At 39.1% G+C, this 25,838-nt stretch overlaps 2 protein-coding genes across 2 annotated transcripts in view; one reads left to right on the forward strand and one right to left on the reverse strand.

Moving 5' to 3' along the window:
- The window catches only part of AGGF1 (angiogenic factor with G-patch and FHA domains 1), a 33,390-nt gene extending 21,104 nt beyond the window's left edge, over positions 1-12,286 (forward strand). Inside the window, exons 10-14 of the mRNA XM_012462129.3 lie at positions 635-800; positions 2,182-2,264; positions 6,215-6,342; positions 8,782-8,881; positions 10,146-12,286. Of these exons, the coding sequence (XP_012317552.1) occupies positions 635-800; positions 2,182-2,264; positions 6,215-6,342; positions 8,782-8,881; positions 10,146-10,346 (678 nt within the window). The 3' untranslated portion in view covers positions 10,347-12,286. The remainder of the gene's footprint in view (positions 1-634; positions 801-2,181; positions 2,265-6,214; positions 6,343-8,781; positions 8,882-10,145) is intronic.
- ZBED3 (zinc finger BED-type containing 3) lies at positions 8,775-25,622 on the reverse strand. Its single transcript, XM_064376068.1, has one exon. It carries the CDS (start codon positions 24,704-24,706, stop codon positions 24,011-24,013), a length of 696 nt encoding a protein of 231 aa, XP_064232138.1. The 5' UTR covers positions 24,707-25,622; the 3' UTR covers positions 8,775-24,010.
- Positions 25,623-25,838: the final 216 nt, after the last annotated feature.

Below are 25,838 nucleotides of genomic sequence, written 5' to 3' on the forward strand. Positions count from 1 at the left end.
CTTAGGTCAGGAGTTCAAGACCAGTTTGGCCAACATAGGGAAACCCCATCTCTACTAAAAATACAAGAATTAGCTGGGTGTGGTGATGTGCACCTGTTATCCCAGCTACTTGGGATGCTGAGGCAGGAGAATCACTTGCACTGGGGAGGTGGAGGTTGTAGTGAGCTGAGATAGCGCCATTGCACTCCAGCCTGGGTTACAGAGTGAGACTCTGTCTCAAAAAAAGAAAATACAGTGGGGGAGGGAGGCCTTATTCTTAATCTGTAACAATAAAAGTGGAAATAAAACTGAGTTATCAAGAGAGAAGAATGTGACGCATTTATCTGATTCTCTTAACACTTCATCTTTTTTACTATGATGATTGTATGTTTTGATAATAGATTGAAGTCTAGAATTGGATAGTTTTGATTGGATAGGGAGATTGGTGGGTTTGACAAGTTGCTAAGTTCAGCTGTCTTCATCTCCGCTAGTAGAACATTTTTTATGGGTCATTAAGTTGGGAAGTGTGTGCGTGTGTGTGTGTATTTCATTAACAGGTATTTTAAAAATTATAATCAGACATTACTTAGAGTAGACATAAGGTAACCACATGTGATTATTTTGATTTCTGTTTTGTAAAATGTTTCCCCTCTAGCCAAAAACTAAATGTGACCCTTATGTACTTGAGCATGGAGATGAAGTGAAAATTGGAGAAACTGTCTTATCCTTTCACATTCACCCTGGCAGTGATACCTGTGATGGCTGTGAACCAGGGCAGGTTAGAGCCCACCTTCGTCTTGATAAGAAAGATGAATCTTTTGGTATGTGAAACAATTAAATGTGGCTGTGATAACATTTCTCTTTCATTACTTAAATGTTCTAAAAATAGCAGCTACTGGCTTCATGTCTAATTGGTACAATACTGCATTGAGATACATTTATATAAAGCTATTGGTCTTGTATCCAGTTGATGTAATAATAGATTGAGATATATTTCAGTAAATATTACCAAATGAGATTAAGAAATGACATGTATTTGGAATTTGAGACCTAGGCTAATAGAGTAATTGTAGTTGATTTTTCTGTGTAATAATTTAGCTCCGTGATATATAGCATTGGTCTGCTTTCTGACCAGGAAAGAGATTGGATTAGTTCTCTTTCTGCTAATCCAGTTTAGTAGGTTTTTGAGGCAGACTGTAGTGGTAGCCGAATGTCCTTAAGAGCAGTTGTAATTGAAAATTGCTGAGAGAGTAGATTTTAAGTGTTCTCACCATACACAAAAAAATGATAAGTACGTGAGGTGGTAATGGATATGTTAATGAGCTTGATTTAGCCAGTTTACAATGTATACATATATCAAAAATCATGTTGTACACCATATATACAATTTTTATTAGTTAAAATAATTTAAAAAGTAAGACTTAATAAAGTAATAATTTAATAAAGGTTGGTTTCTTCTGACATGTGTGTATTGATGCAAAAAAAAGTCATCCACAATTGAACTCTGTCATGTGATATTAACATACGAAGTAACAGGCCAAGGTATTAAGGGCTATAGATTGATATATTTCCTGTCCTATTGATAGCTCATGCTGTATATTGTCTATGAACCATTAGTTTTTATAATAGCACTGTAGGATATTACTGTTGTGCTTTCAGCCCACCCATCTAATGCTCTTAAAATTTATATAGATGCTTTGAACTAGTAAGAGGTCATCTTTTTTGACATAAATTTTTCCGCTAAATGCAAGTATGCATGTTCATTGTTTATTTTTTGTTTTCTGATACTAATTTGAAAATGAGTATGTTGCATTACACAATAACATGAATTTTGGGTTCTCTGGCTTATATTTTGCACATGGCTCTGTTCCTTTGCAAAATTTACTTAATATTTCTGCATTTGAGCTTCTATTGTAATAATCGTGTTGAAAAATTGAGATGTTTATGGTTCATTTTGGTATCTATACTGTAAAATTCCTATCATCTGTAGTTTTTGCTTTACTTCTCAAGTAGGTTTAGTTACCAAACTTCTGAAAAGACATCATCACAACCCAATATCCTTTATATTAATATTTATTTCAACTTCTGGTTAATCGGAATGGGTTACTAATGGTTCTTTTAGTTTTTTATTAAATAACAGTTTTAATTTTCTACAAAATCAGATTTAGTGGGTTTTTTTTAGCCAAACTCTTTTTCTTTCAGTTGGTCCAACACTAAGTAAGGAGGAAAAAGAGTTGGAAAGAAGAAAAGAATTAAAGAAAATACGAGTAAAATATGGTTTACAGGTGAGGATGTTAAATATTATTTCATGTGTTAAGCTGTATGGTTTTGAGTAAAAATGTCTTTAAATATCTGGATACATTTTATATATAAATAATTGTATGATTTTGTGATTTCTATTAGTTTACTGTTCTGGAATTTATAACCTAAAAGCTATTGAAGTTGGAGTAGAAAAACGATAATTGCCTACATTCGAATATACATTTCTGATTTTCAGAAAACTTGCATTAAGATGCCTTGACATAGCTAGACATGGTAGTGTCTGTAGTCCCTGGTACTTGGGAGGCTGAGGCAAGAGGGTCGCTTTAGTTAAGGAGTTCAAGGCTACAGTGAGCTGTGATCACATTTATGAATGGGCCCTGCATTCTAGCCTGGGCAATATAGTGAGATCCTGTCTCTACAAAAAAGATGCCATTGATTGAAAAACATAGTTGGAGAACTAATATGACCTGATTTCAAGACTTACTATAATTAAACTACAGTGATTAAGGCAGTATTATATTGCATAAAGATAAACAGATGGATGGAACAAAATAATAGTCCAGAAGTAGATCCAAATATATGTATGGACAGTTAAGTTTTGATAAAGGTATGAAGGCAGTTTGGTGGAGAAAGAGTGGTGTTTTTTTTTGTTGTTGTTGTTTTTTTGTTGTTTTGTAAGACAGCATCTTACTTTGTTGCCCAGGCTAGAGTGCAGTGGCATGATCACGGCTCACTGCTACCTCTGCCTCCCAAGTTCAAGTGATTCTCCTGCCTCAGCCTCCCAAGTGGCTGGGATTTCAGGTGCCCGCCACTACACCCGGCTAATTTTTGTATTTTTAATAGAGACAGGGTTTCACCATGTTGGCCAGGCTGGTCTCGAACTCCTGACCGCAGGTGATCTGCTCACCTTCGCTTCCCAAACTGCTGGGATTACAAGCACAAGCCATCGTGCACGGCCACGGGGGGGTCTTTTTCAACAAGTGGTGGTAGAATAATTGGATGGCCTTACCAAAAAAAAAAACCACAAACAAAAAGAGTGTTGATCCATACATACCTTGAACTGTCTATAAAAATTATCCAAAAATGGATCATAGGTATAAAAGTAAAACCTAAAACTTTAAAACTTCTAGAAACTTTTTTTTTAAAGCCAGGATTTCTAACAACAAAAGCACAATTCTTAAGAACAAATTGATAATCTGTATTTCTTCAAAATTAAAAACTTATGTTTTTCTATAGACACTATTAAGAGAATGAAAAGGCAAGCCACAGACAGGAGAAAATATTTGCAAATCATATATCTGGTCAAAGACTTCTATATCTAGAATATACAAAAAGCTTACAAAACTTAATAATAAGAAAAGAGCTCAGTTAAAAGAATGGGCCCAAGGTTTGAATAGCTACTTCACCAAAGAAGATACGCTGATGGCAAATAAACACCTGAAAAAAATGTTTAGTATCCTTAGTCTTTAAGAAAATGGAAATTAAAACCACAATGAGATACCACTACACATCTATTAGAATGCCTAAAATTTGAAAAACTAACTACAACAGGTATTGGAAGGGTTGTGGAGGAACTAGAAGTCTCATATACTGCTGGTGGGAATGTAAAATGGTGCATTTGCTTTGGTAGTTTCTTAAAAAGTTAAACATACACCTATTATACAATTCAGCCATTCTACTCTGAGACATTTTGCCCAAGATAAATGCTAGCATATGTGCATAAAAAGACTAGTAAAGAAATGTTCATTGCGGTTGTTTTTTGGAGTAACCAAAAACTGAGAAAAACTCAAATGTCCATCATATATGGATAAGCAAACTATGGTGTTTCCATATGGCGAAAATACTATTTAGCAATAAAAAAGCAGGAATTAGTAATATAGGCCACAACCTGGATGAATCTCAGAATAGTTATGTTGAGTGAAAGAAGCCAAATAAAACAAGTATATATGCTTCCACTTGTGGAACAGTTTCACTGTGCTCTGGTTTTCAACTTGTCTGAGGTCAGTGAGACAGAACACACTCTCATACAAGTTACATGAAGCAAACTTATTACTTACAAATAAGCAGCAAGGGATAACAGAAGCCTAGGATTTATTGTGAAATGCACCCTCACCCCCCCGCCCCAGAGCTCAGAAAGCCGCCTTCTGGGTAAATGAAGTCTCAACTGTGTGTGTCCTACTTGCACAGCCGTTGAGGGATCCTGGAAAGCAGCCCACCTTGAGTTATGAACCTCAGGGCTATTTGATTCACTGGGCTGAAATGTTGAAGGACATCCTGTTTCCAGGTGGGGACTGGAACAGAGCCTGAACTGTTTCAGCCAATCCCTCTTTACCTCAGGATGTTGCATTCGCAGCACATTCTGGTTGGTCTTGAGAACTACAGACAGGAAAGTAGGGTGAACTGTTCTGTACCATTTATATAAACTTCTAGGAAAGCAAACTAATGTATTGTGACAGAAAGAAGATGACTGATTGCTTAGACACAAGGGAGGAATGCTACACAGGGAAGGTCTAGAGAGTTGGACTACAAAGAGGGACAAGGACACTTTTGGAAGAGATGGATATGTTTATTATCTTGCTTGTGGTGACAGTTTCATAGGTCCATAAATCTCAAAAGTATCTTAATGTACACTGTGTATGATTTATTGTATTTTAATTATATCTCAATAAAGGTGTTTTTTAAAAAAGTTACCACTTAATCCTGTAAGTAGACCAGGAAGGCAATTAATATTTCTAGTTTACTTTTGAGAAATTAAAGCTTAGTAGCCCAGCTAGTAAATGATAGAGTTAGATATAGAATCTAGGTCTTAAGTGTATTTGTGCTACATTTTTACACTTCATGAAGATGTGGAAAAATAAGTTGCTGCCAAAATAACATATTTTCTGTCAAATTGTATTTTTTTGTCATTGCTGTTGTACTAAGGTAGAGAAATCATAGAAGGAGTAAGATAGGCCAATTTGGGGAAAAAATAGAAGACATTTAAGGACAGAACAGAATTGTTTTCTCAAAAATTTTAGCTCAATTTCTGTATTGTCTTCTGGGGGAAAAACTTACTAGGACACTAGGTTCTGTATTTTTCTTCTCTTTTTAAAAGCAAAATTAAGTAAAAGCTTCTGTCATACCTTCCTTGAATTGCTCTCTGGTCCCTAGCATCTCTCTGGATAAATGTCATACTTTTTATGTAAAGATCAGCAAGTTATAACAAAGGGAAAGGGAAGGCTTCTATGAATGCTGAATTGACTACCCTTCTTTGTGCCACCACAACTTGTATATGACATACTCTTCATCCAGTGAATGTTTGTTAAGTGACTAGTCACTTAAATGGAGCCTTATTGAAACAAAAAACTATTATTGCCAGAGTAAATGGGTTTTTTAAAAGCATCTACATTTTTCCCTTCCAATAAACAATATCAAACTACTATAGGTCCCTTGGAACTTTCAGTTCCTTAGAGAAAAGGGGAGATAGATTTTTTTCCCCAACCCCAGGGATTCTGTATTTTTCTTTGAATACTAGTAGTTCCTATGACAAGATGAGAACACAGCATTAAGTCAGAATGTACTATATTTTCACCATATTAATTTCTTATTTATGTGTACGTTGTGGCATAACTTGAAATAATATAAACATTTTAAAGGGAATAGAATAAAAGTAGCATATCTAATATGACAATTTCTTCATATCCTTTTTTTATAACTTTAATATAAATCAAGTAGAGATGGGGGTCTTGCTATATTCCTCTCATTGGTCTCAAACTCCTGGCCTCTAGCTTTCCTCTTGTCTCAGTTTCCCAAAGTGCTAGGATTATAGGCATAAGCCACCACACCCAGTAATTTCTTCATATCATAGCTGGTTTTTTATTTAATTGTTTATAGGGCCACATTGAACCATATTTGTTAAGTAAGGCACATGTACAGAAATTATATTTCATTTATCAGCTTTCTTTTCCTCAATGAATATTTTGTGTTTATTAAGAATACAGAATATGAAGATGAAAAGACATTGAAGAATCCAAAATATAAAGATAGAGCTGGAAAACGTAGGGAGCAGATTGGAAGTGAAGGAACTTTCCAAAGAGATGATGCTCCTGCATCTGTTCATTCGTAAGTTTTGAATTACAGTGGTTTGAAACATCCTTTGTACATAATCACATTCATAGGGTGGTTTGATATATAGGGCTATGTCTGATAGGTGGCCTTTATTTTTATTTATTTGCTTTCTTCTTTGAGACAGAGTCTCACTCTGTCGCCCAGGCTGGATTCAAGTGATTGTCCTGCCTCAGCCTTCCGAGTAGCTGGGTTTACAGATGCATGCCACCACGCCCAGCTAATTTTTGTATTTTTAGTAGAGATGAGGTTTCATCATGTTGACAGGCTGGTCTTGAACTCCTGACCTTGTGATCCGCCTGATAGGTGGCTTTTAAATGAATGCTTTCACAACAAAATGGAGATACTAAGTCTATTCATTTCCTTCCTCTAATCTTAGAATTCCATTATCCCCTAAAAAATTGCTGAGCATATACATGAACACCTGTACTTAAGCACACGTATATTATGTTAACAGTTGAGCCACACAGTTGAGTGAGTATACTTTCACATGCTAGACATCTAGAAGCCTGGACTGGTAAGAACTTGGTATGGGACTGGTATTTTTTTTTTTTTTTTTTTTGAGGTGGAGTTTCACTCTTGTTGCCCAGGCTGGAGTGTAGTGATGCAGTCTCGGCTCACCACAACCTCTGCCTCCTGGGTTCAAGCAATTCTCCTGCCTCAGCCTCCTGAGCAGCTGGGATTACAGGCATGTGCCACCATGCCCGGCTAATTTTATATTTTTAGTAGAGATGGGGTTTCACCATGTTGGCCAGGCTGGTCTCAAACTCCCAACCTCAGGTGATCCACCCACCTCGGCCTCCCAAAGTACTGAGATTACAGGCTTGAGCCACCGTGCCCAGCTGGGACTGGTATTTTTTAATAATTATTTTAATACTCAAGTACTTTTGTTCTTAATGACCCTGAAATATTTTTCTTATTTATTTTTCTCTGATTCACTTTTCTCTCGGCAAAGTAGTTTTGATAAAAATGAAACAGGTGATTTTGAGGGCTTACAATATGATCATTTTTCTGTATTTAATCAAATATTAGCTCCTTTTTTTTTCTCAGAATATAAATTTTGAATTTAGTTAAAATTTAAATTTTTCATGTGAAACTATAACTTACAAAGTTTTGATTCAATATCATGTTTCACTGACTCTAAGATAGTTTTATGGTTACTAATTGCAACAATTTTTTCTTAATGCTACATAAAATAATGGTGTACCTTAGAGTTGATGGAGTCTATCACCGACATTTTATTTGATGAAATATAGATTATAAAATATAGACTACTAAGCAGCATTACACCCCCTTTTTTTTTTTTGAGACTGAGTCTTGCTCTGTTGCCCAGGCTAGAAGTGAAGTAGTGTGATCTCAGCTCACTGCAACACTCCACCTCTCGGGTTCAAGTGATTCTCCTGCTTCAGCCTCCTGAGTAGCTGGGACTACAGGTGCCTGCCACCATGCCTGGCTAATTTTTTGTGTTTTTAGTAGAGACAGGGTTTCACCATATTGGCCAGGCTGGTCTAAAACTCCTGACCTTGTGATTCGCCCACCTCAGCCTCCCAAAGTGCTGGGACATGACACTTTTTTTTAAGTTTAATATTTAAAACATAATCTTGGAGAATATAAAGAGTACATTTGAATTGAATAAGACAAATTTAAAATAAAACACAATGGTTTGACATTGCTTGGTTATTAATTGAAGGGCTAACAGCATATTTTGTGGAACTAAAAAGATAATGTAATAGACATAAAATACTCTTAGAATACAGAATAATGGACAAAATGCAAATAGTTATTACAAGGTTTTATTTCATTTTAACTTTTTAATCTATAATATGTACAGGAAAATACACAAATGCTAAGTATACACCTCAATAATACATCATAAGATTAACATATTGCAGAATACACATTTCTTGGACAAGAAATAGAAAATTATCAGTAACCCCAGAAGCTTATCTTCCTTGTGCCCCACCTAATCACTATCCTGCTCTCTTCCCCAAAGGTAATCACCTTCCTGACAGCAATAATTTCAATTATTTTAAAATTTTAAAGAAATGGAATAATTCAGTATTTATTTTGTGTCTAGAGAAGAATATAGACATTATTTTGTTAGGTATGGTTTATTTTTATTACTGAATAATATTCTGCTGTATGAATATGCCACAATTTCTCCATTTTAACTATTGCGGGACATCTGGATTGTTTCTGATTTGTTGCTATTGGATTTGTTGGAGGAAGGTTGTTGTATGTGTTTTTTGGTGCATCTGCACATACTTTTCTAAATAGGATTTGTACCAGTGGAATTTGTATGTCTTCAACTTTGTCAGGTAATGCCAAGCAGTTTTCTAAAGTAGTTGTACCAGTTACGTTTAATTCATGAATGTATTATAAATGTGACCTAAAAGATCTTTTGTAAATCAGCTATCATTTTAATATTCCTTAAAGTGAAATTACTGATAGCAACAAAGGTCGGAAGATGTTGGAGAAGATGGGATGGAAAAAAGGAGAGGGCCTGGGGAAGGATGGTGGAGGAATGAAAACTCCGGTAAGACTTACATTTTCTTTCATTCATTTATTCCTAGATCAGACATTTACTGTGTATGTTAATGTGCCAAACGTTGCCTTAAGTGCTAAGAATATAGTGGAAAGCAAAAACAGACATGATTACTGCCTTTGTGGCATTCACAGTTGCCAAATGTATACACATAACTTCGTTTTGTTTTGTGTGTTAGAATTTTCAAAAGCCTCTTTTGAATGTTTTTCCTACATTAAAGCTAGGATAAGAAGTGCTGTTTCCTGAGCCAAAGGTTCTTCTGTGTTTTAGAGTTGTTTTTAATAACTGTCTTATTGTGCCTGGTACTGAGCGTTCAAGAACAGTCACAGTGTTAGTATACAAAGAGGCGGATTCTGTATGAGCTGAAAAATCGATTAGGTTCAAGAATCAGATCATGTAACATGGAATATAGAGAATAATGTCTGGGAAACGACAGAGTGGTTTACTTAGTAGTCCCGTGGTTCATAGGAGGTTTGGTTATCTTTCACACAAACCTTAAGAAGTAACCTGATTGAAGAACTTTCTGGATAATTACATAGTACCTAAAGAAATAATAGATGGATCAATGTGAATATATACCAGTTTTCTCATTTTTATTGAGGTACAGTGGAAAGAACAAGGGTTTTGTAGTCAGATCTAGATTAGAGTATGTGCTCTATCATTTGTGAGCTGCGTGGCTTTGGGCAAGTTTGGACATTAATTTTCTTATGAAAAAATGGGGATAAGAACTCTTTTTCAGAATTGTGTTGAAGATAAAGCCCCAAGCATCGTACCTTACATTAGGCATTCAGTAAATGGTAGCTTTGAATGTTCTTAAAATACTGAGAAGTGCTCTCCTCCTGTTGTGAAAATAATCAGATTCTCTTTATGGTTATTAATGTTTAACCTGCTCTTTCACTTACTTAGGTAAGGATAGGGCAGTAGGCTTAAACCTATCCATTGCCATTATTTCTGATTAAGGTAGAATGACATACTCTGCAGCATCTAAATGAAATTTGGTGATTGCTGGTTAAGGAGTACTCTACTTTCTGTAAAGTAGGCTGCACTTATTGACAGGCAAGACAATGTAGAAAAATGAGTGTAAGTTTCATGTTTAAAGATACATATATTCTTGTATGTATTTGATGCATTTGACAGGTTTTCTTTCGCATCAGTCTTTAATAAATCAAAAATTTGTAGAGTCCTAGGTTGGACACAATAGATTTCAATGTGTTTAGACTCTAAAATAAGTCCTTTGCTCAACTTTTGGTAACAGATCCAGCTTCAGCTTCGGCGAACACATGCAGGCTTGGGGACAGGCAAACCATCCTCAATTGAAGATGTTCACCTTCTTCAAAACAAGAACAAAAAAAACTGGGACAAAGCACGAGAGCGGTTTACTGAAAACTTCCCAGAAACTAAACCTCAAAAAGATGACCCAGGGACCATACCTTGGGTAAAAGGGACTTTAGAGTAAAGGTTAATCATAGAAGAAAACTCTAGCTTTTTTAAAAAGAGAGTTTGGAAACTCTTATTTTTTTCTTCCCAAAAGAATCAGCAGCATGGGCGAACTGGGTCACAGTTTACCTCTTCCTGATTCAGAAATGTGTAATAAAGTATGGTTTGCAGCTTTTAAAAACTATTTTTTTAAACTAGTAAATAGTGACTGAATCAATTTATGCAGTAAGTAGACTAAAGTTCACAGGGCACGGATGAGTTTATCAAACTTCATTATTTTATCTTATCATTTACAACATCCACATAAAGCAACTAGCTAAGCAAAATTCGTATAACTAATGACTTAAATGTACATCTGTTTTTGTCTGTATAGTCATGTAAGATGCACAACAAAAGAAACATCAAAAGTTTATAAAAATAAATCTGACTATATGCATCATTATCTGTGCCCTTTAGAACCTAGATAAAAAATGTTGAGAAAACATGGGTAGTGGCGCATACATTTTGTTATCCTTGAAATAGCCTAAGTAATATTATTAAAGAACTAATGAACAGGCAACATGTTGTAGAAAATCAATCTTTCATTGTTTTCTTCTGTGAAGAATCTGTTGATTTGTACTATATATTCAGCATTTATATTTGGTTTGTTTCATAGCTAATGAGATATTTAGATATGAACAACTGAATACATACTGAAATAGTGTGCTGGCATTTGTAGTTTTGATAAATACCATTGCAGGCAATGGAGTTGTGCCAGAGAAATCTGATTTCTAGTACAAAAGGAATACTTAGCCAGGGCCTAAAGCTCAAGATAGTTATTGAAAACATCCTCAGTTGCAATAAAAACATTATAACATTAAAAAGAGTGATTTGTTGAACCAGTGATTTAACTGTATTGATCTACTTTGAATTTGCAACCAGCCAGAATTTGCTAGTTAAAATTGGCAGAGTTATAACAAAGGAGAGCCTCAAAGATTTGACACTTGCAGTGCAGCTTTCTGGGTGCAGGTGTCACTGCTCTGCCAGCTATCATTCTGTTCAGTTTTTCTCTCAGGTGTTTGCTGGGAAGTTAACACTGGAACTGACCCTTTTCTGGCAGTGAATGTGAACTCTAGCCTCCCTATCTACTATAAAGAAATGTCTTTAAGATGTAGAAATAAGGACTATTCTGAAAAAAATTAAACAGTAGTAAAGATTATTCAGAAAGGAAAAGCTACCTGTTAGAGTTAGGCACAGGGTAGTTAGGGAGAAAAGGGGATGGAGAAAGAGAAACTATGACTAAAAATGAGAGGTATGTCCCTTAAAGCTGGGACAATCAAGCCCTAAACTCCAAATTTGGATAAAATATTTCTTTGAATTCTTCTTGGCCCCCTGCATAGTCTGACACATACATATGTACAATTAGGCTTGCAGGCCGCAGGAATGCCCTGCATTGTTTTCTTTTCATTAGAAATAAAAGGTATTAGTCTAAATGTGGTTCTGGTGCTGGTGCCCTGTATGTATGTAACAATATAGGACTCCCCCAGATAGATTTTGCTTCTGGTGAATCTTATGCATTGGGTTAGTATATGACTGTCTGATATTTACCATTTGTATTATTATATTGGGGAAAACATTTTTTTAATCATTTTCTATTGTTATGAAAATGGAAAACTTAAGTATGGTGTTAAAAATGGAACTATATGTGATATTTGCATTATTAAACCCCTTGGCAAATCTAAAGTCTCAGGGTTCCACTATTAGTGGTTAAAGTACTGAATAATGTCTGGGTCTATTTCCATTTGTAAAATAAGAATAATGTTTATCTCACATGTCTGTCTCGAATAGCAAATGAGAAAATGTATATAAAAGCACTTTGTAAATTGTAAAAGTAGTACGGATGTGAGCTTCTATTTGTTTAGAAGCGTAAATGTGAATTATGTACAGTTTGAATTATGCATAAATTTTTTGTGTCTAATATTTTAAATATTTGTTTATTCACACTATGCATTTTCTAACTGAGTAGCTTTTAAGTATGTATTTTAAGTGGAGCTGCAAGTTCCTGAATTTTAAGAAATCTAACATCTAATATTTTTGCCACAACATGAGAAGCTGGCAAAGTTGAGAACAGAAGAAACCTTCAACATTAGAGTAAATAGAAATTTTTTCCAGTGTTAAATAGAGAAAGCACTCTTGTCCTCAAAAAGAGGAACTCTTTTCTGCTTTTGAAACAAGTGTGACTTCTGATATTTTATTTTTATTCTGAACTAATAGAAAGTAATGGTTTACGCAAATCAAAAACCTTCAGACTTTTCGTATAAAAGATTTTTTATTTTTTATGGTTTTTATTTTTATTTTTGAGACAGAATCTTTCTCTGTTGCCCAGACTAGAGTGCAGTGTGCAATCTCAGCTCACTGCAACCTCTGCCTCCTGGGTTCAAGCCATTTTCGTGCCTCAGCCTCCCAGGTAGCTGGGATTACATGCGCATGCCAACATGCCCAGCTAATTTTTATATTTTTAGTATAGACGGGGTTCACCATGTTGGCCAGGCTGGACTCCAACTCCTGACCTCATGTGGTCTGCCTGCCTCGACCTGCGAAAGTGCTGGGATTACACGCATAAGCCACCATGCCTGTCAAAAAGATTATTTCTTAATTTGACATATTTTTAAAGAGCAGGCAAAGAAGAAAGAAATCTCAAGGGTGCCTGTCAAAAAGATTATTTCTTAATTTGACATATTTTTAAAGAGCAGGCAAAGAAGAAAGAAATCTCAAACAAGGGAAAGCAAGAGTCTTTGGAGATTGCATACAAAAGCCATTCTGTAAAGTTGCAAAACAGAGGGATGTTCTTGGCAAGGGGCCAGAAAGCACTTGTGGACCCAAAACCCAAAGGCAGTCTCGGAAACAGTTAAAAGTATTTTCCACACCATCTTATTCTAAGTATGCTTCTCTTGTTAGTATGGCATCACTTATTTTTCTTCTCTGAATCTTTGATTCAAAACGTTTCATTTTACTTTTTCCTTTAAAGTGGAAATGCATTTTGATTCTTTAAAATGAGGCAGTGGTTACTATGTTTCTGTGTGTTTCAGGGTCCAGGCTGTCTCTTCTGCTTTTCTGCTTTACTAATCTTAGTGTTGGCTTACGGCCTTGTAGTTGCAAAATGGCTTTTGAAACTTTAGACGTCATATTCATACCTAAAGAAGAAAGAGGAGAGAGCAGTGTGAAGTGCTAGTTCTCTTTTTTTTAGGAAAACAAAAGCTTACTTCTTAGGGTCATTAACCAGAACAGGATAGCATGGCTGCCCATAGAAGAGATGTTATAAAAGTAGGCAGCAAGATGGTCACATTTGGCTTAAGCCAATCATGAACCATCACCTGCAGCTGAGAATGTTGCCATTGGAACAAAATAGGTTCAGTGAACCAGGCAGAAGGGGGCAGTGGATGTTGAATGGGCATGTTGGTAACTGTCTGCTAGATAACGTACCTGTCCATCAGTGGGGACTAGAGGGTTGCTTAAATTGTGATGCATCCCTACTATGTAATACTTTCTAGCCATTCAAATGAATAAGATAGAACTGCCTATACCCTATTATAGAAGAATATCTCACTAGATTGCTGATTTTAAAAAGCAGATTGTAGCAAAGTATATATGGCATAATTCCATTTTTATTTTTAAATTACAAAGGTACATATTGAGTTGCTAATTACCCAGTGAGGAAATTTTCATTTTTTATTTTATTATTTCTATATTTGAACTTAAACAGGTATAATTGTGTGGTTAATGTATATGTATATACACATTTGTAGTAAGAATTTACCCAGAAGTGGGTAGGCCTTCATAGCTCAAACCCAGGCATTTTTCTCATATGTATACCCAGTTTCATTTACCATCTATAAACTCATGACTTCTAGGCTGTCTTGGGATATTGATTCTGAGCTTATGACCTACATATCCACCTCAGAGTCACTTTAAATGCAACTCCAAGACGAACTCCATAATCCTCTCCAAAACTCGTCTCTTCTAGTTTACTCTCTCTGGCTGGTAACATCATCCATCCAGTTGTGTGAGCCAGAAGCCTAAGTCAGCCTCTGTTTCACTACTACCAGCTTTTCTCCCCTTTGTCTGTTTCCAACATATTAAATCAGTTCACTGTCACCACTCACCTGAATTATTCTGAGGGCCTCCCAACTTGCCTTCCTGCAGTCACTCCTCCATCCACACTGCAGACAACTCCCATCTCATCATCTCCTGTTTGGCTTCCCATTACTTTGAGGCCATAAGATCCTAAAGGATCTGGCCACTGCCAGCTTTCCCAGTCTCATCTTGTGTCACTTTACTACTTGTTCTCTGGGCCCTAGCATGGTGGCTTTTTTTTTTTTCAGTTTGTGAAACAAAGCTGCCTTCTCTGATCATGGAGACTCTTCCATTGCATTATATGTGGAATGCTCTTCCTCCCCCATTTTACATAGTGAATTCTCATATGGTCTTTAGGTCTCTGCTGATGAAATCTTTAGGGATGCCTCCCTTGAAGCCCTGGATTAGATTAATTGCTTTTGATTCGTGTTTTGAAAAACCATTTCTTTTATTTAGACCACTTAGCTTGGTTCATGGTTATGTATTAGTGTGGTTAGTGTAATATTTGTCTGTTTCTCTAGATTCTAAGTGCTGTGTGAGCAGGACTTTGGTTATGCTTACTATTGCATCCCTAGGGCCTAGCACCACATCTGATGTATACACCCATAGGCACCGAAGCAAACGATAGGTAACTGCAAGTGGCTTGATGGAGTTTTATCAAGCTGTGACTGAAGAAACATGGGAACTGAGGCTACATAGAGCTTTCAAACTATTTTGATCATGATCTACAATATGAATACAATTTATATTATAACTCAGTATACGAGCATGTTCATAGCATGTGTAGCATAGATTTTGTATACCAGTACTTTGCCATTAGCTCATGCAATGCACTCTTGTTTTCCACATTGCTGATTGCATCCACTAAATTGATTTCATAATGCACTAATAGGCTGTGTCCTACAATTGGATTTCAAACCTTTTCACAGAACTCATTGCATTGCCTTAGGAGCTGCAGCTGTGTGAGTCTATGTTTGTGTGTGAGGTGGGGAGAGTTTAGGATGCCAAACTGTGGTGACTCCAGTTCTCAGGCTCATTAACTACAATAGGTCTACATTCATCTGGTTTGCAGTTCAAGCTTCCAAATAGGTTTGATTGCATAACAAAGAAGGGGTGAACAAAACTGAGCCTCTTACCTGTGGTCATAACTGTACATTGTGTTAAGAAATTTACACAATTAAGAAATGAAGGATTTTATCTCTGAGACAATGAGAAATCCACTGAAGGATTTTAAGCAGGAAAGGAACCTCATTAGATTGCTTTATAGCAGAATAACTCGTTGATTGAAAGGAGGCAGAGTGGCGGCTGGAAATCTTGAGAGCAGGATGACCTCTCTGAGAGTTTGTTCAAATATTTGTTGAGCATCCACCTAGTGCTGTGCACATCTTGGAAGGCAGGAACTTTCTTTGTCTTATTGACTGTTCTATCTTCAGCACCTAGCACAGGATTGGATGTATGGGAGGTCCTCAATAAGCATTTGCTGGTGGAATGAACATTTGTGTTGCATCTGGCACTGTGCTAGGCCCTTAACATATATTCTTTATTCTGGACTCCATTTTATGAATTAGAAAACTGAGGCTTAGGAGGTTTTTATTTTGCTCAAAGTGAAAAAGCCTATGTGACAGAAGTGGCAGGCCTGGGGTTTCTATCTTGATTCTTTCCATCCCAAGGGATGATTAAGAGCACAGGCTGAAGAGTCTGACTGACCTGGATTTAAATTAAAATCTCACCACTTTCAAGCTGAGTGACCTTTAAAAATTTATTTGAACCTCTCCACCCAAGTGTATTCTATGGAGTTTGTAACCACCCATTGGGTTCTCCTTGCTTGCTGCCCAGATAAAGCCGATACATCAAGACAGGAGTTGCAATAGGGAGAGAGTTTAATTCACGCAGAGCTGGCTAAGTGGGAGATTGGAGTTTTGTTACTCAAGTCGGTCTCCCTGGAAAATTGTTTGTTTTTTTTTTTTTAAGGATAATTTGGCAGGTAGGGGGCTAGGATAGTGGGGAGTACTGATGGGTTTGGTCAGAGTTGAAATAATAGGAGGTCAAAGTGGGTTCTTCTTCCTGTCTTCTGTTCCTGGGTGAGCCAAGACTGGTTGAACCAGATTATCAGTCTGGGTGGCTCCAGCTGGTGCATCAGAATGCAGGGTCTGAAAGATAACCGCCAATCTTAGGTTTTACAAAAGTGATTTTATCCCTAGGAGCAATTGGAGAGGTTCAAATCTTGTGGCCTCTGGTTGCATAACTCCTAAACAATAATTTCTAATCTTGTGGCTAATTTGTTAGTCTTAAAAGGCAGTCTGGTCCCCAGGCAAGAAGGGGGTTTGTTTCAGGAAAGCCTTGTTATCATCTTTGTTTCAAAGTTAAAATAGTTTAGTTCCTCTGAAAGTTAGTTTGGTCTTTGCCCAGGAATGAGTAAGGACAGCTTGGAAGTTAGAAGCAAGATGGAGTCAGGGCAAATCTCTTTCACCGTCATAATTTCTGCAAAGGTGGTTTCAAGTTTTGGTGAAGATTGAGATAAGGTTTGTATGGCACTGAGCACACTGTCTGGCACATAATAAGCCCTCAAATATTAGCGATTATTAGCATTGTTATTATCCATGGTAGCAATGCCAAGGACATGGTTGTAGGAGTAGAATCCCAGAGTAGAGATGGAGGTTACTGAAGTCAGGTAGGACAAGGAATGAGGCTAGCAAGTAGATGGGTCATCCCCATTCCCCAAGGCAATAGGAGATAGGTGTAGACAAGAAGACGCAGTCAGGAGCTGGATTTTTAAGTGAATATTGGAGAATTAGCAGGAGCTTGGTAGACAATAGTGAGAAAGGATAGAAGTTATTGTAGGTAACTCTCATTATCCTCAAAGGAGGAATGGATTCTACATGACTTTGGAAATGGAGTCATCTGGTGGGATGATAGGGAGATCTAGCCAGACAACCCTGGCTCTCAGTACTCCATGGGATCATGGGAGCTACAGGAAGAATTCTTAGAAGAACTAGATTTCAGATCCCCATATGTAAAAATCTTTCAACAACATACATTAATTCAGCAAATAGTCATGAAGCATGTAGCATAGGCCAGGCACTGTTCTAGGCACTAGGGATACAGTAGTGAACAAAACAGGCAAGGCTCCCTGCCTTCATGGAGCTTACATTTATTTTTTAGATAGGATTTGGCAGAATGTAAAGTCCAAATAATACATGCAGGCCGTGATAGTTTCAGAGAATATTAATCCAAAATAGTTTCTGTTCATTCCAAAGTTTTAAAGCAAAATTTTTAAAGCCAAAATTTGGGTGGAGTATGTGGTGGGGGAATGATTGGGGTTTTTTTCTTAATGTTTTCAGTCTTTCTAAACCATATCTATTTATGGGACTCTTATAAAACTCTGCCTTCAAAATCTTTTTAGTTATGTGTTTGAGAGTTCTGGGTATGTAGACAACAAACGGGACTTCATTGAGGCTGCAGCCCCTTGTTCAATTATGTATGTCCTCTACCTGCTCAGACATCGGGGTTCTACGGTTCTAAATCCGAGCACTAAGTACAGTCATGTATCACATAACAGATGGGGATATGTTCTGAGAAATGCCTCAGTGGTGGTTTTGTCACTGTGCAGACATTGTAGAGGTACTCACACAAACCTGGACAGTACAGCCTATTACACACCTAGGTTATATGGTATACCAGTTGCTCCTAGGCTACAAACCTGTACAGCATTCTGTGGTCTGAATAGTGTTGGCAATTCTAACGCAGTAAGTATTTGTATATCAAAACATATCTAAACATAGAAAAAGTACAGTAAAAATACAGTATTATAATCTTATGGGACCACCATTGTATGTGTGGTATGTCATAGACTGAAATGTTGCGTGGTGCATGACTATACCAAAAAAAAAAAAAAAGAAATTGCATTATGCAACTCATGACTATACAAAAAAATGCAACAGGAATCAGGTCACTGGAAACTGGAAGTGAAGGAGAACGTGTAAATCAAAAAGTCTCTGGAGGGTGAAGAGCAGACACAGATGGGAAAATTAATGTGACTGGAGGTGAACAATGTTTGCCTGCTATGTAAGAATGTCTTTTTTATTTATTTATTTATTTTTGAGACAAGGTCTTCTATTGTCCGGGCTCCAGAATGCAGTGGTATGGTCATAGCTCACTGCAGCCTCCACCTCCCGGGCTCAAATGATCCTTCCACCTCAGCCTCCTGAGTAGCTGGGATGACAAGTATGTACTAGCACATCTGGCTAAAAATTTTTTGTAGATATGGGGTCTCCCTATGTTGCCTAGGCTGGTCTTCAACTCCTCGGCTCAAGTAATCCTCCCACCTTGGCCCTCCCAATGTGCTGGGATTATAGGCCTCAGCTACTGTGCCCAGCCAAGAATGACTTTTGGGAATTCTTCCTTTAAAAAACTCACTCTTCATCTATGTTAAAATGCTATGGTATTTCATTGCCCAGCATGAAGAATACAGGGAGAAGCTGTGGAATATAATCAAATGTATTTAAACATGTGACAATGTTTTACTTAGCTTCCAATTACTAATAGACTTCAGAGGGCAGAAGGTTGCCAGCTCATTCATCTGGTCATTACTTATCTTGACCAAAAGACCATGAGAATATATACTGAAAGAATAAAGCTTCCATTACCATTTAATGTTTTTCCTTAAAGCCTCATTTTAATACTGTGAAACCAGATTTTAGAGAATGTCATAATTAAGATTTTCATAAAAAGAAACATTTAATACTATTTAAACATATAATGACTCCCAGTGCTACCTGAATTCATTCACATCATAAACCAACTAAAATGGGCTTTAATCTCTACAGTGACCATGCTGCCTTTACTTAACCTTAATATACCACTATCAAGACCAATTTATGAGCCACACTAAAATAATTATCATTGCTTTATTATAATCTCACCTTATTAACGAGAAATGTTAATCTGGTAATCAAGTACCATATTCACCAGACTCTGAGTAACTGGCAGCTCTTTTAAAAAATCAAATTTATCTTGGAAAGATGAGTATTTGCCAACTCAAGGATGTTTTAAAAAATGTGCTAGGGACTGATGGCCACTGTAAAAGAGGAGTTCCAGAAATGTTTAAGCATTTTGGGAATAACTGTATAGTCTTCCAGGTCTTCAACTTTGAAGAGAAAATGACTTAGATGGGTAGATTTGTATATACCTTTGGGATTCATCAGATTACTTTGTAGTCACAAGTCATATTGAGTTTTGACAGGAGCAGCTCATTTGGCAACTATTTGATAGAAAAATATTAAATAGTTCTATTGGAAAGGGAGTGTCTTGGCAGATCTCTGCGGCTTGTGTGTAGGTTTTCTCAGGAATCCTCCCAGGGAACCTGCTCTTCTGGGTTCCATGGGAATGGTTTCAGGTGAGCAGCAGGAGCCCTCAAGGCCAGAGGCAGAAACCCATTAAGTAGGCTGGAATCAGATGACAGGCCACAGCCACCATCTCCTGACAGTGGACAAGTCACTCTCTGGGACCTGTTTACCTCATCTGTCAAATGATGGAGTTGGTGGACAAGGGCTGCATTTCTATCTAGGATTTTCTGGGAAGTGGGGATTATATCCATGCTTGTGTTGGAGATTTTAACTAGGGAAGATGAATGCTGAAGGAAAGGATTTTTTTTTTGTCTGCAAACAAATTTTTTTTTTTTTTTATCATAAAAGTAATTCATACTTAGTGTAAAAAATTATAACAAGGCAGAAGTGTATAAAGCAGAAAGTAAAAACCTCTTCCCTTAACTCAGCACTCAGGTTAATTGTTCTCTCATATCTCCTCAACAGGACATTCAGGCTCATGCTAGCCATCTTTGAGGGAGTAAGACTGTAAAAGTAAATCTTTGCTATGTTTTAATGGTTTTTACAATTGATAAAATAGAAGATTAACATTTGTGGAAGGTTTTTTTTCTTTCCTTCTAAACAGGAAATTCAGATCATCTAGCCCAATTTATAAGTCCATATGGAGAAGTTAAATTCCACAACTTGAAAATAATTTATACTATTACTAATGTAAAAATTGCAAAAGACAAAAGATTAAATGCTATTAAAATGTTAATAGCAGTTTTACAGAGGTGACAGGACTTTGGGGTATTTTTTCTGTTCTTCTTCCTAGATTGAGGCAATACATTTTATGTTACTTGTATAATAACAAAGTACATTTACATACCAGAATAGTTGGTTGATTGGATTCAAATCAAATAGCCCAATAACTGATGCATTAAATCTTTACTGACTAAACAGTTTAAAAAATTATTTCATTTTAAGCTATTTGTTGTTTTACTCAGAATTAAAGACAAATGATTATATTAATAATTACAGGAAAACTAACTTGTAAAAATCTTCAAGACACTGAATGGGTTCAGCACCTCAAATATGTATTGAGCAGCTCTGGACTGCAAGGCACTGTGGGAGTGGGGTGAGTATACTTCCCCCAAGGGCTCAGGGTCTGGCAGGGGAGGTAAGATACAAACCCGTAGCCATACTCTAGCTGACCTGTCCTGAGGGTTGTGGGACATAAAATGCTAGGAGATCAGAGAAGTAAGAAATGTCTTCACATGAGAGTAAATCAAGGAAAGTGTGGTTTTAGAAAATGGGTGGGATTTTTCTTTTTTTGTACCAAGAGACTGAAGGGGCTTTTTAAAGTGGAGGGAAGGCAAATTGAGGCATAGAGTTGCCAATACCAGGTCATGTCAGGAAGAACAGAGTCCAATTTGGCTGGAGCATAGAGCATATGTAGGGGAGGGGACAATAAGACTGGCACGGGGGCCGAGGGGGACTTGAATGTCACGTGACAGAGTCAGAGCTTGCACTCTAATAAGGAGGTGATTGACAGGTGATCTTGGAGGCTTTTGGGCAGGAAGAGTGATACAATAAATCAGTATTGGCCTAGGACAATCCCTTTGGCTTCGGTCAAATTGTGACTCAGGTAAGGGATAGTTGGGCGAAACAAGGATGGGAAGATGCATGATAAATGGGCCCTGAGCTTGGCAGGCATCAGGAAGGCAGTGCAATATTTTGTACAAATAGACTTAGCAGAGCAGGCACCCAGCATTCAGTGAGACTGCAGTTCAAACCCCACACAGACTCTTAGCCGCTTTATGACTTGAAGGTGTTACTAACTCCCCTGAACCTGTCTCATCTACAAAATGGGCATAGTAGCACCTATGTCATGGGGTTGCTTCATGGCAGGCAATTGTTGTAGTAAAGCATTTAGCACACCTCTGACGACGCATGGTGAATGCTCAGTAAATATTAACGTCACTAATTCCAGTCAATTCCATTAACTGGAATTAATTAGTTGGAGTTAGGAAGGAAACAGGTGTCACCTGCGTAGACTGAGGGAAGCAGAGCTCTCCGAAAGTGTACATGGCGGTACAGTGGCAGCATGGCATCTGTGGGGGAGACTGTCTGCAGTGGGATCCCATTTCTCCTGCTGGCCAGCTGTGGTCTTGCACAGGCTACTTAACCCCTTTCTAGCTCAGTTTCCTTAGCTGTAAAGCTAGCAGTGTTACCATGGAGCTGCTGTGTGAGTAAAATGAGATAATTAATGCATGTTAAGTGTGTAGTATGTGCCCGATACATTGTTAGTGCCCAGTAAATGTTAGTTATCAGGTGAGGGGTGGGATGTGGGGTTGAATAGATTTGGCCCTCCTACTTGTAGAGACAGGATGTGCAAGGACAGGTGGAGACATGCAGCAAGGGTTTGGGCATGAAGGACTAAGCCCGGGGAGAACACTCAGCCTGGAGATATTCAACAGTCCCTGGCCCAGAGGAGATTACAACTCTGCAGGGAGATGTGCCACAAGTGGAATGTAGACATAGGCCTAAGGAAGCAATCAGACACATCCAGAATAGAGGACATTTGCTAAGACAGCTGGCCTGGATGCTTCAAAAGTGTCATGGGAAAATATGTTGGGGTTGTTCTAGACTAAAAGTGACAACAGAGTTGAAACCAAAAGAATGTATGAACCTTGATTTGACCTGGTGGTGTTTTTTTTTTTTTTTTTAAAGACAAACATTCTGGAGACAGTTGTTGAACACTGATTAAGGACGCTATATTAGAGGTTATAAAGAAGTTACAGTTTATGTTTTTAGGCATGTCTGTTCTCAGGAAATCTGTGTGGAAACAGGGGTGAAATGTCATTATATGTACACATGCATGAGGTGAAGAGAACAGTAAATCTGGCAAAATGTTAGCAACCATTCAATCCAGGTGGAGGGTTATGTATCTTAGTATTCATTGTGCTAGCCTTTCAACTTTTTCTGAATGTGTGGAATTTTTCAATATAAAAAAAATGAGAAAAAGAGGCCTGTGGAAAAACTGAGAACCAGTACACAACAGGAAAAGGAATTCTTTGGAGGAAAACAGGATCCACCTACCAAGGGAGCAATTTCAAGAAGGGAGCGATTAAGCAAAATGAAGACAGCAAACAGACCATCATTGTTTGGTCACTGGGAGATTGTGGCGGCTTGGAAATAGTCCAATGTAGCATAGAAAACTGACCCAGAGTGAAGGAGTAAAAACGGGAGCAAGTATAGGCGGCAAGGACTTCTTGGCCCTTCTGGGTTGAGTCTTTTCAGTAAGAAAGGGAGACTGAGCATTGCTGAGGAAGAAGAGCCTGGGGGAAAGGGAGGGACTGAGACAGAGAAAGGGGGAATAACAGGAGGAAAGACCCAGTAAATGCGACAGAGGAATGGGATGGAAAATGACAGGAAGATGTGGCCTTAGGTGGGAGGGTTGCTTTCTCCTTTGGCCCAGAGGTGAGGACTATGATGACATGTGGGGAAGAAACTGCTCTTCCTAGTGACAAGGGGATGAGATGATGTCTTGCCAAGGTGGCAGATATGAGGCCCGAAAGTGGACATAGGTGCCGCACTTGTCATTGGGTCAGAACCAAGGAAAGGATGGCTGAGGGGAGACAGAGTGCACCTGGTATTGGTTGAATAACGGGGAGTAAAAAGCAGGGTTCTCTGGGACTGTCCCGAAGAGGGCTAGAGATGATGCGGGTCTACAGCAGTCATGGAAACTAGAGGGGATGTTCCCCTCTTGCCCCTTCAGAACTTGGTGTTGGGCAGATTATGCATTAGGAACTCTTTTTGGGGGTAAAAAGCTTTCTCATTTCTGCGCACCCTCTACCTTGGGCTGGGTGTATAGGCACGTGGTATGGTAAGTCTTTGGTATGGAATGAAGCTCTATCCATTCAATGTCACCAGGTTCAGGTTCCCAGCCCTAAGCCGTCATGACACTGGGTGGTGTGGGTTCACGGAGCTGCTGGAGCTCTCCAGTGTCCCATATGCCACCCCATCCTCTGGATGCATGCCCACGAAAGACTACCCAGGCACCTCAGGTGAACCCGTGGAAGTGTTTTGGTTCTGCTTTGGCTTCGAAAATGCTTCTTAAGCTGAAGCCTTAGGGCGTGGAAAGCCCTACAGTTAGCGTGAGCTTCCGAGTGAGTAGCGGCTGCGGGCCCGGCCTCGGTCCCAGCGGGGGCTGAAGGCGTAGGTGGGAGAAGAGACGGCCTGGGGTTGGGAAGTGGCCAGTCCCCTATAGGAGAACCTTTGTGATGACGCAGCCGTCCCGGTCTCCCTCGGGGTCGTCCTTGAGCAGCGGCGCGGCTGGGGCCCAGCCCAGGGCGCCCTCTCGGCGGCTCACCTCCCGCAGCCGCGCCTGCAGCGCCTCCCGCTCAGCCTGCAGCTCCCGGCGCGCCTGGGCCGCGGCGCGCTCCTCCTCCTGCAGCGCCCTCCGCCTCCGCTCCAGGGCGCGCTCGCCCAGCTCCACGGCCGCCTCGCGCCGCTCCAGCTCCCGTTCCCACTGGCTGCCGCGCACGGCCAGCGCGCCCATCTGCTCCAGCAGGCGCGCCCAGTCGCCCTCGGGGGCCGCGGCAGGACCGGGTGGCGGCGGGCAGGGCACGGCCGGTGGCGAGCATCGGGGGCCGCTGCTCTCCAGCTCCCGCCGGTGCGCACTCTTCAGGTGCCTCCACAGCGCTGAGGTCCCCGCGTGGAAGCCGGGGCCGCGGCCCACCTGCTCCCCGCACAGACGGCAGGTGGCCCAGTGGCCCGACGGGTGCCCGGGGCGCGCAGGGGCTAGGTGGAAGTAGCCCCAGGCTTCGGAGTACGGCGCCCCCAGGCGGCCGGGAGGCGTCGGCGCCGGCCCCAGTCCTGGACACAGACCGCCCCTCGCCGCCGCGTCGTCCCGCCCGCTGGCCTCGTCCATGATGCAGGCTGGCTCGCCACTCCTCATTCTGCGGCACCCGCACTCTGGGGAGCAGGGGAAGAATAATAATGTTAGGATCACACACACAGCTCCTAGACTACAGTTAGCCTAAGAAACCATGCCGCCCTCCATTTTCTTACCGATAAAAATCCTATAGTGTGGGACGATATCTAGGTTTCTTTCTAATTAATCTTCAGTATTGAGTGTTGATTCCTTAGGAAAAAAACTGTATAGCCCTTCCTATACGAGGAATCCTCTTTGAAATCAAGTGGGTCCCCAGTCAACAAGTATTTATACTAATAGCGGGAGGCTAAGCTGCTTGAACAGAAAGAACTAGCTAACTCCGTGCTGTGTCTAGGTATTAGCTTTAACCAGTGTCTGCTTTCTTAACAACAACAACAACAACGACGAAAAGGTATTGTCTTCAGAATACCAGCCAGGCTGCCTTCCTTCTGTAGTCTTCTCTGGGTTCTGTACAGCACACTTCAGCAATGACCAGAAAAGAAAGCTTTGGGAATGAAAATTTTGTTTCTTAGACTTCAGGAGTGGAAGAGCCAGTGGTGAACAGCCTTTTAAAAAGCTTTCAATGACTGTATGTTTTTCAAGATAAAAATATGTTTTTGTGATTATTAAAAAGAATCTATGTGTGAGAAAATTGGCAATATTGAAAGCAATGCTTTTAAAATATGCACATTTAGAAAATGGCAATATCCAAAGCAGCATTCTAAATTTTTACCTTTAAATTAGACAGTGGGTAATTTCCCAAGGACTCTGGGGTCCCCGACATTGCCTCAGGGTTTCCAGCCCTCTCAGGTTCAGGGGTAGAAACAATGCATGCAGCACGATTCCTGAGTTCTAAGGAACTATCAGCAGTGCTAGGAGTAAATTCAGAGGACAGGCAGGCCAGTAAAAGAAATGCATTCAAACCACCTTAAAGGTAGAAAAACTAGAAATATTGACCAGCGCCATTCCCCGTTTACTTTTTCTAACCCTTTCATAGATACCCTAGGCATAAAACAAATAAAATTAGTTTTCTTTATTGTTCATCCTAACTAAAAGGTCCCCTCTACATATTTGCAAGATACAGAGTTCGGTCATACTTTTAATTAAGAAACAAAAAGAGATAAAAGTAATAATGTCTTGCTTTGTTCAACACAAA

Source organism: Aotus nancymaae, unplaced genomic scaffold (genome assembly GCF_030222135.1).
Source record: "Aotus nancymaae isolate 86718 unplaced genomic scaffold, 86718_ANA_hifiasm-v0.15.2.pri h1tg000014l, whole genome shotgun sequence".
In the NCBI taxonomy this organism is placed as follows: Eukaryota; Metazoa; Chordata; class Mammalia; order Primates; family Aotidae; genus Aotus; species Aotus nancymaae.